Source organism: Bos grunniens, chromosome 4 (assembly GCF_055505025.1).
Source record: "Bos grunniens cultivar Pamir isolate PY7600 chromosome 4, Bosgru_T2T1.0, whole genome shotgun sequence".
NCBI classification, from domain to species: Eukaryota; Metazoa; Chordata; class Mammalia; order Artiodactyla; family Bovidae; genus Bos; species Bos grunniens.
The window spans coordinates 6,479,765-6,503,036 of NC_141168.1; the positions used below are offsets into that span (position 1 = coordinate 6,479,765).

Consider the following 23,272-nt stretch of genomic DNA (forward strand, 5'->3'; position numbering starts at 1 on the left):
CCAAGGGGGTCTGTCCCGGCCCCAGGCTCCCCCCAGTGGCCCTGGCTTAACTGCCCTCTTGCGCCCCACTGTCCTGGGAGCCCAGGGGCACCCACACATGTGGCACGCGTTGGCAACACCATCTTCCCCTCCCCATCCCCCCAAAATGTGAGCAACTCCATGTAAACAGGCCCTATCCAGCTCTTAAAACAGCTCCAGCGGAGGAGGGAGAACCTGACTTGCACGCCAGTGCAGCTCTGAGGGCGACCGCCTGGGGGATGGGTTTACTCCAAAGGGCCCGGCCAAGACTCAGAGCTTCCAGGCACCGGGCCTTAGGGTCCATGTGGCCCTCGAGCCCCCACAGTGAGGGCCCTTTCCCAAGGGCAGGACTTTCTGAGTTCAGGCACGCTTCCCTCCAGCCCTGGAGTACAGCCGCTCCACGCCCGCCTGGCCCCCCACGCCCAGCCCGCCCCAGGTGCAGTGAGCCCCCTGACTCACGTGCAGGCTGGGGTGGTAGGTCAGCAGCCCGTTGTCACACAGGGTCACATACTTCTTCTTCCACTCCTTGTTCAGGGACTTGCCGCTCCGCTTGAGCAGAATGCCCTGGGGACAGAGGCCGCATCAGAGATGGAAGCCAGGCGTGGGGAGGGTCTCAGCGCCCGCAGGCCCCGTGGGCCTCCACCCCCCTCCTCCCAGGTCACTGTGCGTGTGGGCACGGAGACACCATGCGGGACGGGAGCTGAACCGGGGAGGGCCACCCGAACCAACCCGTCCACGGGACTCAGGGCCCCCTCCAGCTACCGTGGACCACTGTCCCGTGGCGGGGGCACCCCCTACCCCAGGTTGTGGGCCTACATCCGCAATGGGAGGCGGGGGTCTAGACGGCCTCCCAGGATCTCCAGGGGTGGGGTGGAACACAGAGACCTCAGGGGGCCCTGGCCTCCTAACCCCTGTGGTAGCCCCAGAAGAGGGCAGACAAGCACCTGAATGTCCCCAGAATACCCTAGTCTCCCCAAAGCAGGGAATGGGGAGTTCCAGCCATCCAGATCGGCAACCAAATCTCCCATGGGAGCTGAGAGGATGCTGGGTGTGGCGCTTGGATGAGCCCCAGGATAGACAAGGGTCCCACGAGGGCCGGGATTTGGGAGTGTTGTTCATCAACATCCCCCCCGCCCCACCCCCGCACCGCAGCACAGTGTGAGAACCCCTGGTGGACGGTGGGGAAAAGCCAGCAGAGACCCTGCGGCTGTTGGACAGTGGGGAAAAGCCAGCAGAGACTCTGCGGCTGTTGGAGGACCCCACCAAGGAAGACTGCCCACAGCCCGGACAGTCTCTGCTGCCCTCCCCTAACGAGGACCCCTGGTGGTCCTGCGCCCACTGCTGGCTCCTGAAACAGCGGCCAGCACAGGGGACGGGCTAAGGATGGAGCCGGGGTCGGGACAGGACACGGACACGCCCAGCAGCAGGTTGCCCTGGACCAGCATCACCCCTGTGGGCCCCCTCCCCAAACCTGGGGTGCTGAGAAGAGGCAGTGCTCCCCAGAGATTCCTACACACCACTCCTGGGGGAGAGCCCCACAGCGGGATGGCCCGGCTGGGGGTGGGATGGGGCAGCACTCAGTGTCCCCCAGTGTACCCACCCCGCCCCGCAAGGGGGTCACAAAGGAGGAGCTTAGGGCTGCTGTGCTGGCCTCTCCTTCAGGAGGGGGGCGCCCTGCCCTCAGGCAGGCTGGAAATGGGGGTCAGGAGACTCAGTGTGATAGAGTGGGGGTAAACCCCAATTCCAGGATGCCCTCCCCTGCTCAGGCCTCTTACTAGGAGGCTCAGCCCTGGAACGGCCAGGTTAGCAAGCAGGTGGGCCAGGTTAGCGAGCAGGTGGCCTGGGATTCCCACATCAGGGGCCAGAGGTGGAGGCCAGTCCCGCTTTTCAACAGGTGTTTTAACCCCTTCCTCCCTCATCCTCCAGCTGGAGGAGGTGGAGCCATCTAAGGACACTGTGGAGACCTGGTCCCCTTTTCTCAGGAGCAGCTTCTGAAGACTAGGGGCATGAACCGAGACCTTCCCTAGACAGTAGGGTGCCTGGAACATTTCGGAAGGCAGCGGGCTCCGGTCTGGTGGTCCCTGAAGGAGCCCTGGTGACGGGCCTCGGGGGCGTGGCACCCATCCCCTCACAGGCCAGGAAAGTGGACACAGCTCAGCCGCTACCTCTCTGCTGACTGTGGACCCTGGGCCCTGAGAACTGGGGGCCCGGCCTCTGGAGAAGGCAGCCCAGGCTCCTCTTGCTGCTGCGGACCGGACACGGGGTGGGGGTGGGGGTGGGGGCGCCCCATCCCCCGCCTCCCTTCCCACCTGCTCCCTGAGCCTCCGCGGGAGATTCCACCAGGGCCTCTGTCCCAAACCCCTTCACGCCCAGAGCTCCCTTCTCGGTCCCTTCACCTTCACCGGGTGCCCTCCTGGTCCCCCCAGGCTCACGCCACCACCCCCCCACCTCGCCTTCTGCCACCCACGAGCTCTTTACATCCCCAAGTCCCGGAAACTGCCTGAGCCTCCGTCTCAGACGCGCAGTTCTCAGACACGCAGACTCACCTACGGAGCACCCCCCGCCCACCCCCTCAGCAGGAGATCAGGAGTCAGGATGCCGGAGGCAGCGGAGGAGGGCAGACCTGTTCTGCCCGAAGTCTCTCCCCTCCTCCACCGGCCCCTCTCCGGACCGTGGGAATGAGGCTCCGGCGCGCGTTAGCCCGGGGGCGTGGGAGGAGCGCCTGGGCCGGGGGGGGGGGGGGGGGGGGGGCGGCGCGATCGCGGTTGCAAGGGGGGCTTGGCCCGCGCCCACGCGCTCCGCCTGGCCCCGCCGCTCACCTGCCAGGGGCTGCCCGCTCGGCCCGGCCCGGCCCTCCCCGCGCCCCAGGGGCGCCGGCTCCCCTCCCCGGGCAGGCCGGCTGCGCACGGCGGCGCAGGAAGCAATCTGGGGCGGAATGTGAGCAGTGCGCGGGGGCGACAGCCCCCAGAGGACCCGTTCCCCGCCGCCTCCCGCCCGGCTCCGCCAGCCGGCTTAATTGCGGAGTCCGGATTGATTGGGAATGCAAATGGCAACTGAAATGCAATCTCCACTCCCAGCAGGAGCAGGGGGAGGGGGAGCGAGGAACCGGGAGAAGCGCGGGACAGGAGGGCTGGGGGCCGGGGCGGCGGTGAGGGGCCCAAGGAATGGCCACCGGCCCAGGCTAGAGGAGAGGGTGCGGTGGCACCCCATCCCGACAGTAGGCACATCCCCAAACCGCCCCCCACTGTGTGATCCCTGGTGCCTGTAGACAGGTACGGCAGCTCAACCTCCTGGCCAGGCCCCTCCTTCTGAGGATCCCTGAGTTTAGAGGGGGCCTGGAATCCTCAAGTGACCTCACTGACCCCTCCAGAGGGACTGGAGCCTCAGGTGCAAGTTCACGGGGCTTCATCCCCCACTGCACAGACCCTCTTTCCCCTCCCTGTGTGGGATTCAGGGAGCAGATAAATTAGGGCAGACCCCAGCCAGGAAGCGGGGTGCTTTGGGGGCTAGACTGATCTCAAAGCAAGGAAGGGTGGCTGGGTGGGGGAAGCGTTGCGTTTGTTGAACGTTTGCCTGTGCCTGTGTGTATACTCAGAAAGCACATGCCACAAAGCAGGGAGTGACGGTCCCCTGCCTGGAGCAGGTCCCCATTGCCTGGCTTGGCAAGAGGCCCTTCGAGGAGGCCTGAGTTGGCACAGCCACAGAGACATGCCATCAACAGGTTTCTGGGCCAGTTCTGCGCATACAGCGAAACAGGGAGGAGACAGCCAGCTGCCCGCCCACCAGGAGGGTCCCTGGGGAGCATCCCTTGGTGACACTTCTGGAGGACTGAAGCATACCCAGTGCTCCCCACTGTGTCCTCTGGGCCCTGAGACACTTTCAGGGTTCTCCATTTGCCATGGCCCTTCACTGTGGGGTCAGAAACCCCCATCCCTAACACAATTCTGGTCGCAGAAGCCCCAGCCTGGACGGCCAGACCTGATCACAGGACCCTGGCCAGGCTGGCCTCAGGTCCTCTGGCCACACAAGTCTACTCCACTCAAACGCGGACATCACGGCTCCCGTAGACACGGGGCATCTCTAAACACCAGGTCCCGAGAAGATGTGTCTGTGCCAAGTGCAGCATCCTGGGGACACAGCAGGCTAACCACCAGGCTGCTGGCCATCCCGGGGGGCACGTGGGCCAGCAGGCTTTCACCTGACACCTCCTCTCTCCACTGCATCCGGCAGTGGTTCTACAGCCCTGTACAGCACACCAGCAAGCAACTCTGCCTTCCATCACCAGAGACCCCTTTTGATCACTCAATGCCTTTTTCTAGCAAAGACACCCAGGACAGGCGGTCTGGGCGCCCTGGCCCTACTGGGCAGTAACTCCAGAGACTATATCAGGACTAAGTTTCCTCTTTTCAAACACAGAAGAGGCTCACTGGGTAAGACTCGGCCAGTGAACCCAGGGTAGGACCAGCCCTTGGTACGCCCCCTCAATCCATACTCCTCAGGGTGCTCTTTTGTGAATTCCCTCCCTTTTGGGGGAGGGAGGAGGAGAGAGAGGTGGGGGAGACCAAGTCCTGCTGCAGGGTCGGGCACCTCCAGAATCACCACCACCAATGCAGAGCCGCTGAGGGTGGCGGGTGGCTCTCTGCTGCCCCCAGGTGGTGATGAGGGTGAACAGGCAAGGCCAGGCCCAGTGAGCGCTCCGGCCAACCTTGCCAGGGGTGTTAACAGCTCAGGCCTGGCAGGGGCCTGGGGCACTGGCCTCTCCTGTCTTCCAGAGCCATCCTCCAGCATTGCCGGGGCCTCCTCTCCGCTTCTCTCCAGCCCTGGGGGGGAAGGGAGCGCTGACCTGTTTGATGGGGATGGCCCGGCCGCTCCCGATGCTGTCCACCTTGCACTCGGCGGCCTTCTTCTCCCGGTCCATGTCGGCACCCTTTCGAGACTGGAAGAGAAGAGAAGGGGCGTGTCAGAGGGGCCCCGGGGTCTGTGGGGGTTCAGCTGCCCGCCTGGAATCCCCAGCTAGCACCCCATCCTCCCCAAATCCCTCCCTCCCCCTGGACAGGCCCTAGCAGCCAGGCAGGGCCAGGCTGGGTGGGCACGGCGGGACTGGGAAGGAATGGAGACCACGAGTATTCCAACGGGTGTTTATTCTTACACACGGCACCATACAGAGCAGCACAGGTCATCACTGGGCCGGGCCCGCCCCTTACAGAAGAGCGAGGACACGAGATACCGAGGGCGTGAGGAGCGCGCAGCCCATGGGGAACCAGGGGGAGGCTGGGGCCTAAGAGAAGGGAAGGGGCCCGGAGAGGAAAGGTGGACGGTGGAGGCTGCAGGCTGGCCGGGAGCAGCACGGGGCACGACCACCGGGTAGGGGGGAGAGCAAAGTCCAGAAATGAGAGCCGGCCGCGGCCCGGCCACGGGCACAGACACACCACACGCGGCGGCACGGCGTGCCGAGCTCAGCGGCCACGAGGCCCGAGGGGGCACAGTAGATGGAGAGAGAGAGGAGACGGGCCAGAGGAGGCCCTGCGCCCCTGCCAGGGCTCCTGGGGCAGAGCCCGGCCCAATGTGGATCCTAGGAAACGGGGTGTGTTGGGGGGGGCCAAGAGAGGGGAAGGCAAGCGCGGCGAGGAGGAGGAGGAGGAGGAGGCGGCGGCGGCGTCCAGCAGAGCAGGAACAGCAGAGAAGTCCATGCAGGAAGGAGCAGAGGAGGGGAGGGGCGGGGAGCACCCCCGGGAGCAGCTGGGCCGCCGGCCGGGCGCTGGACGCCCCGGCCTCTGGGCCTCGTCGGTGGCCGGCGCGCCGGGCGGGGACAGGGGACGAGCTCCCTTCTTCTCCGTGCGGCGAGAGCCTGGCGCCGTGCGTTCCGCCGGGCTGGCCGCGCGGGCTGGCGGGGCGCTCCAGCAGTTCCTAGCCTTGCCTGGGGGTGTGGGGGTTAGTTACAAAGGTTCCTGTGGGTCTCTGGAGTGGGGAGCACGGCGGCCGCTTCTCATCTGAGAGCAGTCCCAGGGCCCGGCCCCGCACGGGGGACAATGTCCAGAGGTGCTGTGTGTCACCACCTGGTCTTCTAATTTGGAAGGAGTTGGAAAGGCCTTTTTGTTGATGAAAAGTTGGAAACAGTGGCACATATCTGCAAATATCGAAAGAATAGAGATTTTTGGCAAGTTATACTCAAGCCGCGCACACAGTGGGTCAGCAGGTGGCGAGGGCAGAGAACCCGGGCGCCCGGGGAGGAGAGGCGGCTGAAGAGGAGAAGGAGGAGGAGGAGAGGCTGCAGGCCGGCGGTCCATCTCGGGGTGCGGGGAGGGGGGGTGCTCTGCGCTCCAGGCCCCACGTCCCTCCCCCGGCTCCTCCAAGCTGCCAGGGAGCAGGCCATGGGGGCCGCGGCCAGACCAGCAGGGAGAGCCGGGGTACTGCCCATGGACGTCTCTGCTACCAGCGCCTGCCCTCCGGGGGCCTCTCCTGGGCACTGTGGCCTCTGCCCCTTGCACTCCCAGACGGAAGAGCCAGTCGTGGGGAGCGGGGTTCACATGCGGCCTGTCCCAGCCAGGCTGGCCAGCAGAGAGGCCCCCCACCCCACAACCACCCGAGGACCCCTGGGAGCCCAGAGGAGGGCAGGGGGCATGGGGTGTGCACCCCACCCAGGATGGGAACCAGGGTGAGGAGCGTCAAAACAAGGACATTAAGTCATGGGGGAGAGACCAGGGGGACGTCAGCGGCACGTCCAGCAGGAAAGTCACGGGAGTGGGACAGGAGCAGGCACAGCTCTGCCGGAGGATGGCAAGAGGGGGGGACCCCCCACCCTCCACCCTCCACCCTCCCACCCCGAGCAGTGACGATGAGAAGGGGAGGTCCCGAGAGGCACCTCGAGAGACATGGGCGCGTCTGGAGGCTCCCTCAAGGACAATGGCTCAAGTGAGGTCACCATGGAAACAATGGAGAGAAAAAAACAAAAAAAATCAGGTCGCCACAGTGAAGATGGAGAGAATGAAAGAGGCCTGGAGGGGCGGCTGTGCCGTGGAGGACGGGCACGGCGAGGGGCACGTGAAGGCAGCTCGGAGGAGCAGGCGGCGGGGCGCAAGGAGGCGCTGGGGAGGCGCTGGGCGAACAGTGGAGGAAGGCGGGAGGGGAGGCACGGGGGGAGAGGAGCAGGTGGGCAGGACGTCAGCGAGCGGGCACCGTGGGCACAGAGGGCAGTCACTTAGACCCAGGCGCCCACGGGCCCCACGGCGGCCGCAGAGCGGTTCACGCACAAGCAGGCAGCCGGGGCGCTGTGTGTCTCAGCAGGCGTGAACATATGAGAAGCTGTGAGTCCAGGCGGGGTCGGGGCTGGGGGTGGCGGGTGACGCGCGGCAGCAGCAGGATGGAGGGCGCAGGGCAGGGCCATAGGGGACAGGCAGGCAGACGAGGCAGAAGCGCGCACAGCGAGGATGCAGGGACAAGGCCTGGGGAGCACTGGCTCTGTCTGAGCTGGGTTCCTGAGGGCCTGGCCGGGGCCTGACCCTGGCCGGGGGCCGGACCAACCGACCGACACCCAAGCCCCGACGCTCGGAGAGCGGGATGAGGAGCGACGCAGAGAGACCGGGCGATCTCCCCATGCGGGTCCGCCCGGGGCGGCACGCCCGCCTCGTCAGGCCCACCACTCCCAGGAGGGTCCTGCCAAGCCCCCCCTGCTGGACAGTGTGTCTGCGGGCCAGACACAGGCTTGGGCCTCCGAGAGGTGACGGGCAGGGCCCTAGTGGCAGGAGGCGCACAGGACCCTGGGCTGGGGGTCTGCGTGAAGGAGCTGAGAGCAGAGCCTGTGGTGGGCGGCTGGTGGGGTGGGAAACCGAGGCAGGACTCGGGAGACACAGGGGCCTGGGGAAAGACGTCTGGGCCTTTTGTTGGGCCGATGGCAGCAGCGGGGGGGTGGGGAAGCGCGGTGGAATGGAAATAACGGGGATGGGTGGGGTGCAGGCGGACTGGGAGGCCTGGACCTGCTCTGGTTCTGCCATCTACCGTTTCCTGCGGCCTTGGGCCAACCACCCAGGGCCTTGGTCCACAAGGGCGGGATCCAGGGTGTCTCGGAGTTAAGAGAGCAGACGGGTCCAAAGAGCCCTCCAGCTGGGCTGGGAGGAAGGTCTCTGTGTGGCTGTGCTGAGGGGCGGCCCCACGGGCTCAGAGGAGGATCACAGTCTGGGTGCTGATGTGGGGTTGGGGGGGTGGCGGGCGTCTGCACGGAGCCCACGGAGGGTCACAGTCTGGGTGCTGGTGGGGGGCGCCTGCACAGAGCTCCCTCCGGGAGCAGTGCGTGTCTGTGCGGATGCAGAGAGGGCAGGTGTAGCGTCCTGGAGGCTGGGGGCTCGGCCCTGCCTGGTCGGCGGCGGGAGGGGCGGGCACGTACCGTGAAGATGTTGGAGCGCCGCTTGGACTGCTTGCGGATGGGTGTGGGGGTGGAGGAGGCAGCGATGGTCTCCACGCGCAGCTCCCGCTGGCTGATGCTGGGCGTGGAGGGGACTGAGGCCGAGTAGTCGCTGAAGGCGCTGCTGCCGCCATTCGTGGCCTGAGAACAGAGAGGGCTCTCAGGGCGGCTGCACCAAGGGGCCTGGGGCTTGCAGGGCAGAGCAGAGGGGCCGCCCATTCCTACAGAGGCTAACCCAGGAGGCGGGCAGCAAAGGCCTGGAGGCCTGCGGGACCCCATGGTCACCGCCCTGGGCTGCCCACCCTCCACCTCCTGCCTAGGGCCCCTAGCTGAATCAGAGGCAAAGGACTGGAGTCAAGGGCAGGGGCCGGGAGAGAACAAGACTGCGGAGTCTTGGCTCACAGCTGGGCGTGACACCAGGTGACAGGTCACCCTGGATGAGCTCCCCAGGCCTGCAAGAACGGAGGCTTCGGGAGGCTGGGTGGGGCTCAGGGCGCCAATGGGGTGGGGCGGGGGGGAGGGTGAGGCTGTGTGTGACAGGGCGTGAGATACGGGGAGGAGGAGGGCTGGGCAGGGAGCGAACGGCGACTAAGGCTGCTGACCGGAGGAAGCAGAGGACGGCGGGATACACACACAGCGGTGTCCGCTGGTGGTGGCTCCGGGAGCCATGGGCAGCGTGACAAGGCCACCCCTGACGGCCCACCGGATGGTCACTAAGTAGAGGACGCGCCCTGCCCCAGCAGCCTCCTCTGGTCCGAGGCCAACACCGGAGCTGCCGCCCCGCGAAGGATACAGGGTCCCTGCGCACAGCTGAGTCTGCTACAAGGCCAAGTGGCTCAGAGACGGTGGAGAAGACCTGTGTACGGCTCTCCCTTTCTTACAGGGGAGCCCTGAGATCTTTTACAGCTGTAAAGGGAGGGAATCCCTGGAAAAGCCCACCAGGCCGTCAGGACGCTGGGGGCCGGGAGGGCTTTGCAAAGACAACAGCCCTCAGTGGAACTAAAGGAGCAGCATAGACTTGACCGCTCAGCATGCACACCTGTACTGGCCCAGGGCTTTCCGCAGCGCGGGAGACTGAGTCCGGGAACACAGTTACAGAAGCCCTGGGCTGAATGTCAAGGGCCCAGAACTGACCAGGCAGTAGGCCCCGCAGGCGGGCAGGTGTCCAGGGGGTAATCTGGGAGGGACACGGCAGGACCCAGCTCAGGCACCCCCCCAAAGGACCCCACGCAGCATGAAGGCCATCAGCCCTTGTCGGGTAAGTGCTGCTCTTCTAAACGCAAACACAGGGGCAGGGGCCAGCAGGTGAGGAGGGGGCGGGCCTCCAGGGACTCCTCTGGAGGTGGGTACTGAGCCCGCGCTAACCCCAGCTGACCAGAGCAAATGCTTAGGCGGCGGCAGCTGCAGGGTGAGACGTGTGGAGCAGCGAGGGGAGCTGGGAGTGGGAGGGCAGGGACTGCAGGGCACAGGTGGGGGGCCAGGCCAGGCCAGGTGTGCAGGCTGAGGGGACCCGAGCCAGTGCTTTCAAACCATCTGCAAGTGGGGAGACCAGACGCGCAGGGACAGGCAGGCAGACAGACAGAATGGAGAGGCAGGGCCACGGTGGGGTGGGATGGGCATGTGGTGCGGGGAGCGTGGGAGGCTGGCCGCACCTGGTTGATGTGTACGGCCGGGATGGAGGCGGCGGACACGGCCGAGTGGCTGGGGGAGTTGGGCAGTGACTTGCAGGGCCCGATGGCCAGCTGCTGCTTCTTCCGCAAGGCCACTACCTTCTGGGCCACTGCAGGGGACAGCAGAGTCAATGACCCCTCTGGGGAGGCGGGGGAAACCCCACTTAGAGCCGACTCCCCCCTCCGCAGAGCCTGCCTGACCCCCTTCCGGGGGAGCGCCTGGCACCCGCCGAGTTACCGTCCTGGAAGACGCGCTCCACGTTGAGCCCGTAGGTGGCACACGTCTCGTAGTAGGTGCACCGCTTCAAGTCTGTGGACAGCTTGCGGGCCCTGCTGTCGTCGATGACCCGCGGGTTCGCGGCACTGATGGCGTCTGTCGGAGACGGAGTGGGGGGGGTCGGGGACTGACTCAGCCGGCTGACGCTGGGCCGTGTGGTCAGAGGGTGGGGTGGGCCAAGAGCCCAGGTAGTGGACACCACAGAGCACGAGAATACGGGGGTCTGGGCCTCGTTCCAGCTCTGCCGCCGACTCACTGAGTGGAAATGAGCCAGCCCCCTGTGTGTCCACCTCAAAGAGTGCTGCGGGACACGGCCATCACACAGACGGCAGGGTCACAGCTGGCGGGCTGTGTGGGGGCAGAGAGGAGGTGCCTGCTCACAGTGGGGGTGTGGGGGTGGCCCACCGGAAGGGTTGGATCAGCGCCAGGAGGGCAGAGGCGGGTAGGGGGCCAGGCTTTCTCACGCTGGCCCATGGGGACCCACAGCTGCCACACCGCCCCAGCGAGCAGGCCCGCTCACCCTGTGTGCCCACCAGCACCATGGGCACCTCGCTGGTGTTGCGGAAGCTGCAGAGGCGCAGGAAGTAGTTGTACACCGTCTGGAAGCTGATCTCATCCTCCAGGCTGAACACAAACACCACTGCGTCCACCCAGGCGGCAAACTGGGGGGTGGGGGGTGGGGGGCGGAGCAGAATTACCACCCTCACCTGGGCACAGGTGAACTTTGCCACCCCCACCCCACCCCCTGCCGCCCTGCACACGATCTTGCCGGGGTCCCAGCTGGGAACCTCGAAAAAAAGGGGGCACCACGGGCCAGGGCTACCTGGAGCTCGGGGGGGCCTCCTTCATCTCGGATCAGCAGCAGGTAACTCTGGCCATCCACCACAATCTCCTTCTTAAACCGACCCCCTAGGACAGAGTGCGCAGTCAGGCCCCAAGCCGCAAGAGCGAGCCCACGGCGGGGGTTGGAGGGGTAGCCACACAGAGAAGGGACCCACAGCTAGAAGACGGGAGGATGGAGAGAGACACGGGGCTGCAGCCCCCTGCACAGGCAGCGGGAGACAGGGACGGGTGGGCAGAGAGCAGCCGCAGGGCCCGGGGCCGGCCCCTTAACGCTCACCTTCAGGGGACTCCTCCTGGACATAGGTCCCTGTCAGATAGCGGTGCACCAGGGCCGACTTCCCACTAGACAGGTTCCCTACAATGCCCTGCGGGAGAGGAAGGAGCAGCGATCAGAGGGCTGGACAGACAGACGGCACGGCAGGACAGGCTGATCCACCTGGGAGGAGACGGCCCAGCGCCAAGGATGGGAAAGGCAAGAGAAACCGGGAAGAGACGGGTGCGGGGCGAGGCCGAGCCTAGAGACGGAGGGGACTGGAAGCCGGGGTGGTCAGGGGGAGTCACGCCGGCCCACCACTCTAGCCCGCACCCCCAGCCCAGGGCTGCCTGTGCCTCCCACTCACTCACCACTTTAAGCTCCGGCACCGAGCGGCTCAGGGTCCACTCCTGGCTGTTCACAAAGGAGTCTGCAGGAGAGAAGGCCACCCGTCAGGGCTGGGATGGCACAGCCCCTTGGCTATCCGGCATCGGCGGCCTCCACGACCTGGCCCGTTTTCGAGGCCACAGCCAGAAAACACCCTCAGCCCTAGTTTCCTGCGCACGCTCAAGTCGTTTCAGTTGTGTCGGACGCTCTGCGAGCCCGTGGATGGTAGCCTGCCAGGCTCCTCCGTCCCTGGGGATTCTCCAGGCAAGAATACAGGAGTGGGTGGCCATGCCCTCCTCCAGGGGAATCTTCCCCACCCAGGGATTGAACCCGCTTCTCTTACATCTCCTGCACTGGCAGGCGGGTGCTTTACCACCACTAGCGCCGCCGGGAAGCCCCTAGCTCCCTAGAGAGCAGCAAGAATGCTCTCTGAGAATAGAACAGCGGGGTGACAGCCCTCAGTTCTCCAGTCTGGACAGACCGGATCCCTCCTCTTTCCGCTCCAGCAGAGTGGGTAGCTACTACCTTGAGTCACGCCCTACCGGCGCCCCCGCCTGGTGAGAGGCCGCTCCAGTGGGTCTCGGCTGGGCTGGGGGCCCGCCTCTGCAGCCAGAAGGAACAGCTCACCCTCGCAGGGTGGGGCCACCCACTACATTCCTGGTGAGCAAAGAGGGCGGAGCCCTTCACCTGGCCCTGTTTGGTGAGAGGCCGGTCCAACAGGGAGCTGTCTGCCCCTCCCAGCCGGCCCTCCTCCCCAGGCTCCTCCTTGGCAGGAGCCAGCCACCCTTTCTTTCTCAAAGATCCGCCTCCAGCACTCCTCCTCTCAAGTCCATCCCCAGCTCCTGCCTCACCCGGGCGCTACCCAGAGCCCCAGCCAGGGTCAGCCCCTCTCCTTGAGCCTCTAGGTTGGCACAGACATCCTGGGGCCGCTCCAGGCAGCTCCGCAGGGACCAGGCTCTGGGGGCGGGGCTCACGCCGCCTCCCCAGGCTGCCTCCAAGAGTAGTTACAACGCGCGGGTCCAGTCCTTAAACTCATCTGCAAAGGCAGCTTAGAGCCTCACCTGGGAGCTAGAGCTGCTGCTGATCTAGTCCTCCCCGCCCTCCAGAGCCGGCCCGGGCTCCGAGTGAGTCTCATCCGTCCCGGAGCCCCTTCCTGGGTCTCCAAAAGTGAGAAAGGGGCCCTTCCGTTCTGCTCTCATTCCACTTCGCTAGGGCCACGGGAGGCAGGCCCTCCCGGGACCCACCTGGAAGCCAGCCTCTGCCACAGCCACCGTCTCCAGACCCAACAGCGACCCTAGACCCTGCCGGCCGCTGATCCACTTGGTCCAGCCCTGTCTGGCGGACCCCCCCGACCCCCGCTCGCCTTCACGGCACGCCCACCTCTCCCGGTAGGTGTCCGGTTTGTTTCACACTCGCCCTCAAGCCCGGACTCCAACCGGAGAGGACACCCAGGCTCGGGCGCTCCCCCTTACCGCTCGGCGCGCCCAGAAGTCCGGGGGCCGCGGCCGCCCGGCGGCTCCACAGCGGCTCGGACGGCGCGGGCGCGGACATGGGCTCTCTCCGGCGGAAGCGGCTGGTGAGCAGCCTCCAGAGGCCGGCGGCGGTGCGGGGGCGGCCGGCCTCGGGCGCGGCGCGCGGGGCCTCGGTGCCCAGCAGCAGGTCGCGGCGGCTGGGGAAGGCGCCCAGGGAGCTGGCGTCGCCGTCGCTGCGGGTGCGCACGCGGGGCAGCAGCCCGGACTCGGCGCGCCGGATCTCCTGGCCGCGGCGCAGGCGGAAACTGAAGCTCTTCCTCAGCGCCGACAGGCCGCGCCGGGGGCTCGGGGCGCTGCGCCCGCCGCCGCCGCGCAGCACCTGCCAGCGCTGGCTGCTCCAGAGCGAGGCGCCCCGCAGGAAGCCGGAGCTCCCCGCGCGGCCCAGCCCCGCGCCCGCGCCCTCGGCCTCGGCCGCCAGCTCCAGGCGGTTCACCTCCAGGAACGTCATGCTGGTGGGCCGCGGCGCCTGGGCGCCCCGAGGCCGGCTGCGGCGACCCGGCGCGGGGCTGGATGCGGGGCTCGGCGCGGGGCTGGGCGCGGGCCCGGGAGCCGACTCTCGGCCGTCGGGGGTGCCGCGGCGGCCGAGGCGCGGGCGCAGGAGTCCGAGCAGCAGGCTGCGGGCGCCGGTGGGGGGCGGCGGCGGCCCCGGGCCGCCAGAGCACACGCTCCGCGGCCGCGCCGGCTGCTCGCGCGCAGCGCACAGGGCGGCCTGCAGGGCGGAGGCGGCGCGGTCGGCCGGGGCGCCGTGCAGGTCCAGCGAGTCGCAGACGCTGAGGGCGCGGCGGCAGGCGGCGGGCCGCTCCCGGCTGCAGCTGTCCGCCGGCGGCCAGCCCCGCTCCATGCTCAGGGCCCGCGGGCGAGGGCCAGGCCCATGGCGAGGGGCGCGGGGCTGGGCCCGGGCCGGGGCCGCGGCCGGGGCGCACGGACCTCCGGCCTCTGGGCACTTGGTGTCGGCCGACTGAGTCCCTCAACGCCTCCACCTCGCAAGCCGGCAAGCCCAGACCTGGAGAGGCCGGGAGCCAGCCCAGCACCGAGAGAGGCGGCAAGCCTGGCCTGGAACACCCGGGAACGGCGGCGGCGGGGGGCCCCCGAGCCCTCAGAAAACAGGAAATTCCAGCCCAGGGCTCCTCCTCAGTTGGGGCAGGTAGGAGAGGAGCTGTCATTAAGAGCAGGCCAAATAAATAACAGTCCTGGGCACACCATGCGCTGGGCTCGGTTTTGGAGAGAAGCGGGCCATTCGCTCTTTTCTCCAGGGAAGAACCAGATGATCCACCAGGGTGGGAGCTGGTAAAAGCTTAAATTATGAGTCAGGAGTTACACTGAGGGCTTCTTATCTGGAAAACACGGAGCCTGAACGAGGTGATCCTGTCTTGGCTCTTGGCTCAGTCTGAGGTTGGGAAACTTGCAAATCCGAGTTGCTGGTTGTTTCAGTCAGCTCTTCTGTTAATGACTGAGGCTATCTTCTTCCTTGAAGACTATAAAATCACCTGGACTAGGATAAGTGCTGTCCTGCCCAAGGGCGGCAGAAAATCTGAAGATAACCTTGGGACCTGAACCGTATCGTTCTGGACGAGTGACTCACTTCTGAGCCCCTGAAGTCTCCCGGCTCCTCCAGCTCGCTGGTCCCCCTCCTCCTGTCCAGAGGCTGTGCAGAGGTGAAGCTGCAGACTGCAGACCTCGTGGGAAGCTGACTCCAAGCACATATACCCTTCGTGGGCTGCCCCAGGCTCTTAAATGCAGGGCTTCCTCCAGGATGGGGCAGAGGACAGGTCGTTGCTGTGCTGTGCTCTCCACTAACCGTTCAAGCGTCAGTCCTCCTCTCCGGGGTCCTGGAGACGGGCCAGTTTAGCATAACCCACAAGGACCACAAGCAGATCAGGACAAACCTGTTTAGGTAGTGGCAAGGTTGAGGGGGCTTGCGTTTCCCTCTGAAGACATAATACTCCCAGGTCTGCTCCAGCCCCAGTCCAGCCCAACTCCCAACATATCTGTCCCTCTCAGCTTTAGAATTCCACGGTCCTGGTCAGAAGCAAAGTACAAGATAAAAGTGGCACATTCCAGAGGGGGCTGGGGTGGGGGAATGCCTGAGGAAGGCAGGGCCTCCATCCTGGGTGCTCCTGCGGAACCTCGAGCTGGAAACTTCCAAGTCCCGGGCTGGATCTCCGGGGCCCCGGGGGGTGATTCCGTATTTTCCTGGGACTGGTTATTAATGGTGATGAGGACGGCGCCTTCCTCTCTGGGGTACATTTCCCCCACATAATAGTCGGTTCTGCAGAAGAGCCCTTCCCAGGATCCTTCAGGCGTGGAGACAAGAATGCAACCCAGGAATCCTGACTCACGTTCCCAAGTTTAAGCCTCACACACTGAACTTCCCTATCTTTGTTAATATCAGTCTGTCTGCCCTCTCTCATGCACACATATGGGATGACCCCTCCCCCACAGAATAAGGCGGCTCATTCTAAACCCTCTCCCCGAGCCAATGAAAATGCACGCACAGGACAGCAGCTATCAGAGGCAAATGGGCACTAAAGGGGGACAGGGGACAAGGTGCCCAACGGGGGTGAGCTGCTTTAGAACCCAACTGGCTACCCTCAGGCGGAGAGGAGCAGGATGGAACAGGAGAGTAAAAGGCCCCCACTTACAGACACACACATACAGACACACAGACACAGAGACACACACACACACACATACAGACACACAAACACAGAGACACATATGCACAGAGACATAGACACACACAGAGAGACACACAGACATGCACACACACACAGACACACACAGGCTCCAGGAAGGCAGGCAGCCGTGCCCAGGCCAGAAAGTGAAAGAACACCTTCCATTCTCAGAGGACACACCAGCTCTGGGCTCCCACTGCACCTGCAGAATTGGTCCAAGCAAAATGCTGAGCCTGGGGCCTCCCTGCTGGCTCAGGGGTAAAGAATCCGCCTGCTAACGCGGGAGACATGGGTTCCATCCCTAACCCAGGAAGATCCCACATGCCTTGGAGCAACTAAGCCCATGCGCCACAGCTACTGAGCCCAAGTGCTCCAATTCCAGAAACCGGTGCGCCCTAGAGACCATGCTCTGCAACAATAGAGGCCCACACATCCCAGCTAGAGAAGAGCCCCGCTCCCCGCAAGTAGAGAAAAGCCAGCACAGCAATGAAGCCTCAGCAGAGCAATAAAGAATTAAACCTGGCACAGCTTCCTCTTCCTCGTCTGGCTGACTCCTTCCTACTTCTTCTTCCCAGAAACCTTTCCTGACTCGGGGAGACTAGACAGAGAAGGGCACCAGCCTGCACATAAACGGCTCAGACAAAGACCCCAGAAAAGAGATCAGGGCAGGCGCACACCTCTCTTCCTTGTTGGCATCAGCCACCGCCACCGCCCCTGGTCATGGACAAGGTCTCTGTGTTCCGTCTCACAAGACTCAACTCCAAAGAGAAGCAGCCAACAGCTCACTCAACACAACCCAAAGGAAAGTAAAGCAAAAGCAAAAGCGAAGTCGCTCAGTCGTGTCTGACTCTTAGCGACCCCATGGACTGCAGCCTACCAGGCTCCTCCATCCATGGGGTTTTCCAGGCAAGAGTACTGGAGTGGGGTGCCACTGCCTTCTCCAAAAGGAAAGTAGGGCAGTCCTAAAAAGCTCTAGGCTAGGGCCACACCAACCAAACGGAAATCCCATAAAGCTAGCTCTCGTGTCAGTTCTCTGGTGCTTAAGGTCATCAGAAATGGCAGGCTAAATCTGTTGCACAGAGACCCCACGGAAGGTTCTGGGGGAACTGAAGATGCAGTCGCTTTCATTCCTGGGCGTGGTCCTGGGTGAGAACAGACAGGGGTCCCTAGAGGCTAAGCAATGAGCAGCCCAGAGCACAGGCAGTTCAGAAGGAGAAGAGCCGACTCTAGAGCTGGGTGCGCTGGACTGGGTATTGGGACCTGAGAGAAGAGGGCGCCTGTGTGTGCGGCTGTGGCCTGGGGGCGGTGGGGACAACAAACCCAGGATGTCTCGGGAGAATTAGAAACCCCCTGCAAAGGCATGCTGTGCAGAGGGGCAGTGCCATGGTGGGAGGAAGAAGGGCGGCCTCGGGCCCGGGAATCCCATGGAACCTTGTACCTAGTCCCTCTCAAATATCTGCCGGATGATCCACTGGTAAGTGTGGAGGCGCGCCCAGATGAGGCCACTGAGCCAAGGAGCCTGGGGAGGTCCTTCTCCGGCCGAGCAAGGGCGAGCTTCCTGATGACAGCCGGCTGGGGTCTTCTAGACCACAAGGTGGCAGCAAAACATCTTCCTGCAGCCCAGGAGGTTGCCAGCTGTGCCACCCGGGAAGGAGTAGGGACCCTGGCAGTGGCCAGCTACACGGGTCCATCAAGCCCCTTGACTGCTGAGCCGAGGGAGATGAACAGGGCCACATAGGTGGCACGTGGTAATTCTCTGAATGAATCAACGAGTCAATGAAGGAATGAAGAACATTCGTCTTAGCTGCTGAGCGTAAACTGCACACCCTGGCTTTTGCTCCCACACTGCACACCCTGGCTTTTGCTCCCCTTGTGGGGAGGGTGGCAGACTGACGAAAGTGGTCCTGGCTGGGAACGTTTGTTGAGATAAATCGCAGTCGAGATCAGATCCAAAGTGGAGACGGACAGGGGTGTGATGGCAAGACACGTACTCTGGAGCCAAGAAAACTTGGGTGCAAATTCAGCCTCTGGCAGCTACTGGCTCCGCGTCTGTCCCCTGAATGTCAATGGCGGGGGGGGGGGGTGTCTCTGTAAACCGGGGATAATCCCCCTTCCAACTGAAGTTGCTGTGCAGTGATGTGTTTATGGAGGGTCTGGCACCGAGTTGGCACGCAGCAGGTGACCAATATAGCTGGAGACCTCAGCAATTCCCCATTAGCTCGGGCCTGTGGATTAAGCTGGAGGCCCCAAGCCCCAGGCCGTGCTTGTACACACAGGCACCCTCTTCTCTCCAGTCCCGGGAGCCAGTTCCTCATCAGCTCAGGCCTGTGGATTACCAGTCCCTCCATCTCTTCCCCAAGAGACCACAGAGGCCGACCTCAGAGATCCCGAGGCTCTTCTGGATCATGTCTTTCTCTGAAAATCTGATGAAAGCTGTCATGGACTGAACTGGGTTCCCCCTAGATCTGTATTTTGAAGTCCTAGCCCCTGGTACTTGACAGTGTGACCTTATTTGGAAATAGGGTGGTTGCAAATGGGATTACCTGAGATGAGGTCCCCCTGGATTCAGGTGGGCCCCACTCCCTATGACTGGTGTTCTGATAAAAAGGGGAAATGTGGACACAGAGAGGCATGCAGAGAGGGAGTATGATGTGAAGAGACACAGGGAGAAGACGGCCATCTACAAGCCAAGGATCATCCTTAGCACTTCGACTGTTAGTTACTCAGTCGTGTGTCCAACTCTTTGCGACCCCCATGGACTGCAGCCCCGCCAGGCTCCTCTGTCCATGGGATTCTCCAGGCAAGAATACTGGAGCGGGTAGCCATTCCCTTCTCAAGGGGATCTTCCCGACCCAGAGATTGAACCTGGGTCTCCTGCGTGGCAGGCAGATTCTTTACCGAGAACTTTAAGAGGGATGTAAAAAACATACAGGTGCTATAGACTCCAGGGGCCCAGCACAGAGAAAGGAGCCCCTTCCCAGACACCCCAGGGAATTCTGCCCCAGCTGCTAGGTCCTGGAGTCAGAGAGCTCCCCAGGGACTGCGTCCCCTCCCCCATGGAAAGCTGGAAACAGGCTTTCCGGCAGCAAGCCATCTACTCGACAGCGGTTTTTTCATTTTTCTTCCTGTCCACCAAGTCTGAGCAAGGCTCAGTCCCCTCTGTACGCCCCCTACCAGCCTCCTAGTTCAGTTCAGCCGCTCAGGCGTGTCCGACTCTTTGTGACCCCATGGACTGCAGCACGCCAGGCCTCCCTGTCCATCACCAACTCCCAGAGTTTACTCAAATTCATGTCCATCGAGTCGGTGATGCCATCCAACCAACTCATCCACTGTTGTCCCCTTCTCCTCCCGCCTTCAGTCTTCCCCAGCATCAGGGTCTTTTCCAAGGAGTCGGCTCTTCGAATCAGGTGGCCAAAGTATTGCAGCTTCAGCTTCAGTATCAGTCCTTCCAATGAATATTCAGGACTGATTTCCTTTAGGGTGGAGAGGTTGGATCTCCTTGCTGTCCAGGGGACTCTCAAGAGTCTTCTCCAACACCACAGTTCAAAAGCATCAATTTCTTCGGCGCTCAGCTTTCTTTATAGTCTGACTCTCACATCCATACATGACTACCGGAAAAACCGGCCTCCTAACCTCACCCTAAAACCCCGAGGGAGACCAGACAGACAAGACGTAGCTCCCTGCTGAGAAGCATCACAACTGAGGACCATGTGTTCCGCCGAGAAAAGTCTGCTGCCTTTCAACAGCTTTCCCCCAAAGAGGACAGGAACACCGCATGCACCCCCAAATCCCTCAGAACCCTCCGACGACCCTGAAGGTGGGGTGAGCCTCACTGCGGTGGGTCGAGGGGACTCTGGCCTCAGAAGGTCAAACTGCACGCCCCCTCGAGGCACTCAGCTTTCTCATCCCAGTTTAGACACGTGTCCTGCATTTTATCTGTCTTTAAAGGTTGTTCTCTTCCTTCAGAACTGAACAACGGTCCAGCCGAATCCCATGAGCTAAAAAACTGCCTCTTCCAGTCCAACAGGTTTCTACAATGCATTCACTTGGTAGCTCTTCATTCCTTTATCAGCAGTATCAACATGCTCATAGGTCTTTCATCTTTTTTTAATAGAAGTAAAAGATTTTAATAAAGGGGAGACGCAATACAGTATTCAAATACTTGTACCCTTTTTGCTGCATGACAGAGGACTGCTCCTCGACCTGGGAACTCCAATACAGATGTTTAAGTTCAGGGTCTCAAGGAAAGGGGGGCTGAGGGTCAGTGTACACTATTAAGAATAAAGACTCAGGTAGTTTGAGAGTCTAATGGACCAAAGTTTAAAAGCATCTGAATTCTGGGTGACAGAGGGAAGGAATGGAAATTTGGGATTAGCGGATGCAAACTATCATATATAGAGTATGGATAAACAGAGAGGGAACAGCACAGGGAATTATATTCAAGGTGTGCGTGCTCAGTCGCTCAGCCGTGTCCAACTCCTTGCAACCCCATGGACTTGCAACCCCAGTCCACCAGGTTCCTCTGTCCGTGGGGATTCTCCAGGCAAGAATATCGGAGTGGGTAGCCATTTCCTCCTCCAGAGGAAGATCAATATGAATGCAATATCCTGTACTAAACCATAATGTAAAAAAATATGGAAAAGATTATATGTGTGTAACTGAATCACCTTGCTGTTCACCAGAAATGCAACATCGTAAATCAACTATGTCAATAAAATAAAGCTGTAAATAAATAAAAACATCTGAATTCCCATTACAGAGGATAAAAAAGCAGGGTCTACATTGCAACACCCTGTCCCCACCACCCTGCAGGGGCTCCACTGTCCAGCCCCAAGCAGCCGGTTCAAATGCACACTTTCTGCTTAGCACCAGCAAGCGCTCCCAGTCCCACCAGTCTGCTTATATCACAGAGTGACTGGGAATGGCAATCAGAGCCTTGGCACCTGGCAGTTTCAGGCTTTCTTCTTCTTCTTCTTTTTTTTTTTTTTTAAAAGTTAAAGGGTTTTATTTGCAGAGAAGCGGGACTCTAGTAGAATAAGCCAAACCCTATGTCTGACTCCTCTGGCTCCTCCTTCTAGTCTTTCTGCAGATCCTAGGGCAGTGGAGACAGCCACAGTCCCCAGCCAGTGGGTGCTCTGGCCAGCTTGCCGACTCCCTGGGCCATGATGTCTGGGATGTTCTTTCTTTTCAGCTCACAGATGACCTTGTAGAGCTGGTCATTGTCCACCAAGGTGCCTGCACTGCCCAGGATCTTCTCACATCCTTGGAGCCGGGGGGATGCACCACACCTGAGGGCGCCGGGCAGGTAGGAGGTGACGAGGCGCATCTCCACGGCGGCTGAGAGGCCTGGCCTGTGCACGCTCAGTGGCATCGGAGACCTGGCTTTCCTCTTAATTCTACCCCCGTCCGTCTTCAGCTGGCAACTCCCTGCCCTGCCAGCCAATCAGCTACGAGGCCTGGGTCCCTGGGCCACAGCATCACCATGAAACAGCGCAAGGGAACCCTGGTGACCGCGTGGGGCTCACAGGAGGCCACCTCCAAGGAAGCTTTAGAGACTGCCTGGCCGACTGCAGCCTCCCCACGCGGCCATCGGCTGAGAGATGAGAAGGGCATGGGGGTCAAGGTCACAGCCAGAGCTGCCCTGCTTCGTGAACTCACGCCACGGGCAGAGCCCACCAGGAGCCCCCGCTGGACCCCCTCCCTCCCCTCGGTCTGTCATTAGCTACAGCCGGATGACACGCAGGGCAGAGGGGGAGGGGTCCCTGCAAACCATCTCCTCAAACGTCCATCCTGAGTCTGGAGACCCCACGAGGGCAGGTCCCTTCCACCTCTCTCCTGGGTACCTTCATCCACGCTCCGCTGCGTGCCTGCCTCACCCAGCCTACCTCCTCCTTGAAGCCTGGAGCCTCGGATCTCAGCCACCAGCCCCCCACCCCAACCACCGGACCCCACCCCGCCCCCAGCACAGATTGGCCAGGCAGTGGTGGGGTGGGAGAGGGGAGCCCACTGGCCATGGAGTCTGCCTTTGTGGAGCTGCAGTCAAGCTGCAGGGGGCGCTGTGCTAGGCCCTGAGAGATGCCATTTGCAACAAGGCTCCTCGGATATAAAGGACAGAGAGAGGAGATCGACAGATTCATGGCATAAAAATGAAGTCCTAAATGATAAAAAATTGTTTTAAAAAAAACCCTAAGAGAATATACAGCTAAAGAGAAATCAACCCCTGGATAAAAATGTGACTATGCTGTGCTGTGCTTAGTTGCTCAGTGGTGTCAGACTGGGATCCCGTGAACTGTAGCCCTGGACCTCCAACCCCTTCCCCACCCCTGAAACCCCTTCCCACGGGCACCTCTGCCCATGGGATTCTCCAGGCAAGAACACTGGAGTGGGTTGCCATTTCCTTCTCCAGGGGATCTTCCCATCCCAGGGACTGAACTCACATCTCTCGTGTCTCCTGCATTGGCAGATGGATTCTTTACCACCGAGCCATGTGGGAAACCCCCAAAAGGGAAATCAACACCTGGATAAAAAATGTGACTATGCTAATGGGTTAACATCATACCAACATGCAAAGCATACAGACATCACTTTAAAAAACAAAACAAAACATAAAATCTTAACAAAGTAAAGCAACTACAAATGGGCGATTTACATGGAAATTGCTCACTCTCACTTAGGACTTAAAGAAATAGAAATTAAAAATGAAGTTCCACTTCTCACCTACCAAACCCTTAACAGGCATGACTTTTGTGTCCGTGAGGCCCATGCTGGCAAGCATGTGAGCCCCCTTCCCCAGAAGCTCAGCCCTCTGCTCCTCACACTGAAAGCCACAGGGGCTCCAACAGAGGCCCCCTGATGTGGACACAAAGATTGAGGCCCAAAGAAGTCCAGCACTTCTGAAACAGTGATATGAACCAGAGTGTCCACCAACACGGAAGTGAGGGCTTCAGCGACTGTGTCTGCAGACGGTGGGACATCACACAACCATTTAAAATAGCATCTGGGGACTTCCCTGGCGGTCCAGTGGTTTAGACTCAGTGCTTGGGGTTCGGGTTCGATCTCTAGTCAGGGAACTAATACCCCACGTGCCAGGTGGCACGGCCAGAAAATAAATAAATTAATAATTAAATAAAATGTCGGCAGAGACTTTTACTTAGCAAAGCAGCAACCCTTATGATCATTTTTTTTAAGTAAGATACAAAATTGTATGTAACACAGAAAG

The 23,272-nt window shown here is 61.9% G+C and overlaps 1 protein-coding gene across 17 annotated transcripts in view; it reads right to left on the bottom strand.

Moving 5' to 3' along the window:
- The window catches only part of AGAP3 (ArfGAP with GTPase domain, ankyrin repeat and PH domain 3), a 56,479-nt gene that overhangs the window by 14,627 nt on the left and 18,580 nt on the right, over positions 1-23,272 (bottom strand). For 6 of the 17 annotated variants that reach the window (XM_086394883.1, XM_086394884.1, XM_086394885.1 and 3 more), the window contains exons 2-10: positions 11,831-11,889; positions 11,484-11,571; positions 11,187-11,272; positions 10,884-11,025; positions 10,325-10,459; positions 10,069-10,196; positions 8,399-8,557; positions 4,862-4,954; positions 478-582 (exon numbers count right to left, since the gene is read on the bottom strand). In XM_086394883.1, coding sequence (XP_086251009.1) covers positions 478-582; positions 4,862-4,954; positions 8,399-8,557; positions 10,069-10,196; positions 10,325-10,459; positions 10,884-11,025; positions 11,187-11,272; positions 11,484-11,571; positions 11,831-11,889 — 995 coding nt within the window. Of the gene's footprint in view, positions 1-477; positions 583-4,861; positions 4,955-5,142; positions 6,146-8,398; positions 8,558-10,068; positions 10,197-10,324; positions 10,460-10,883; positions 11,026-11,186; positions 11,273-11,483; positions 11,572-11,830; positions 11,890-13,318; positions 14,384-23,272 lie in introns of those variants that run through there. The other 11 variants (XM_086394878.1, XM_086394876.1, XM_086394880.1 and 8 more) reach the window with 9 other exon arrangements.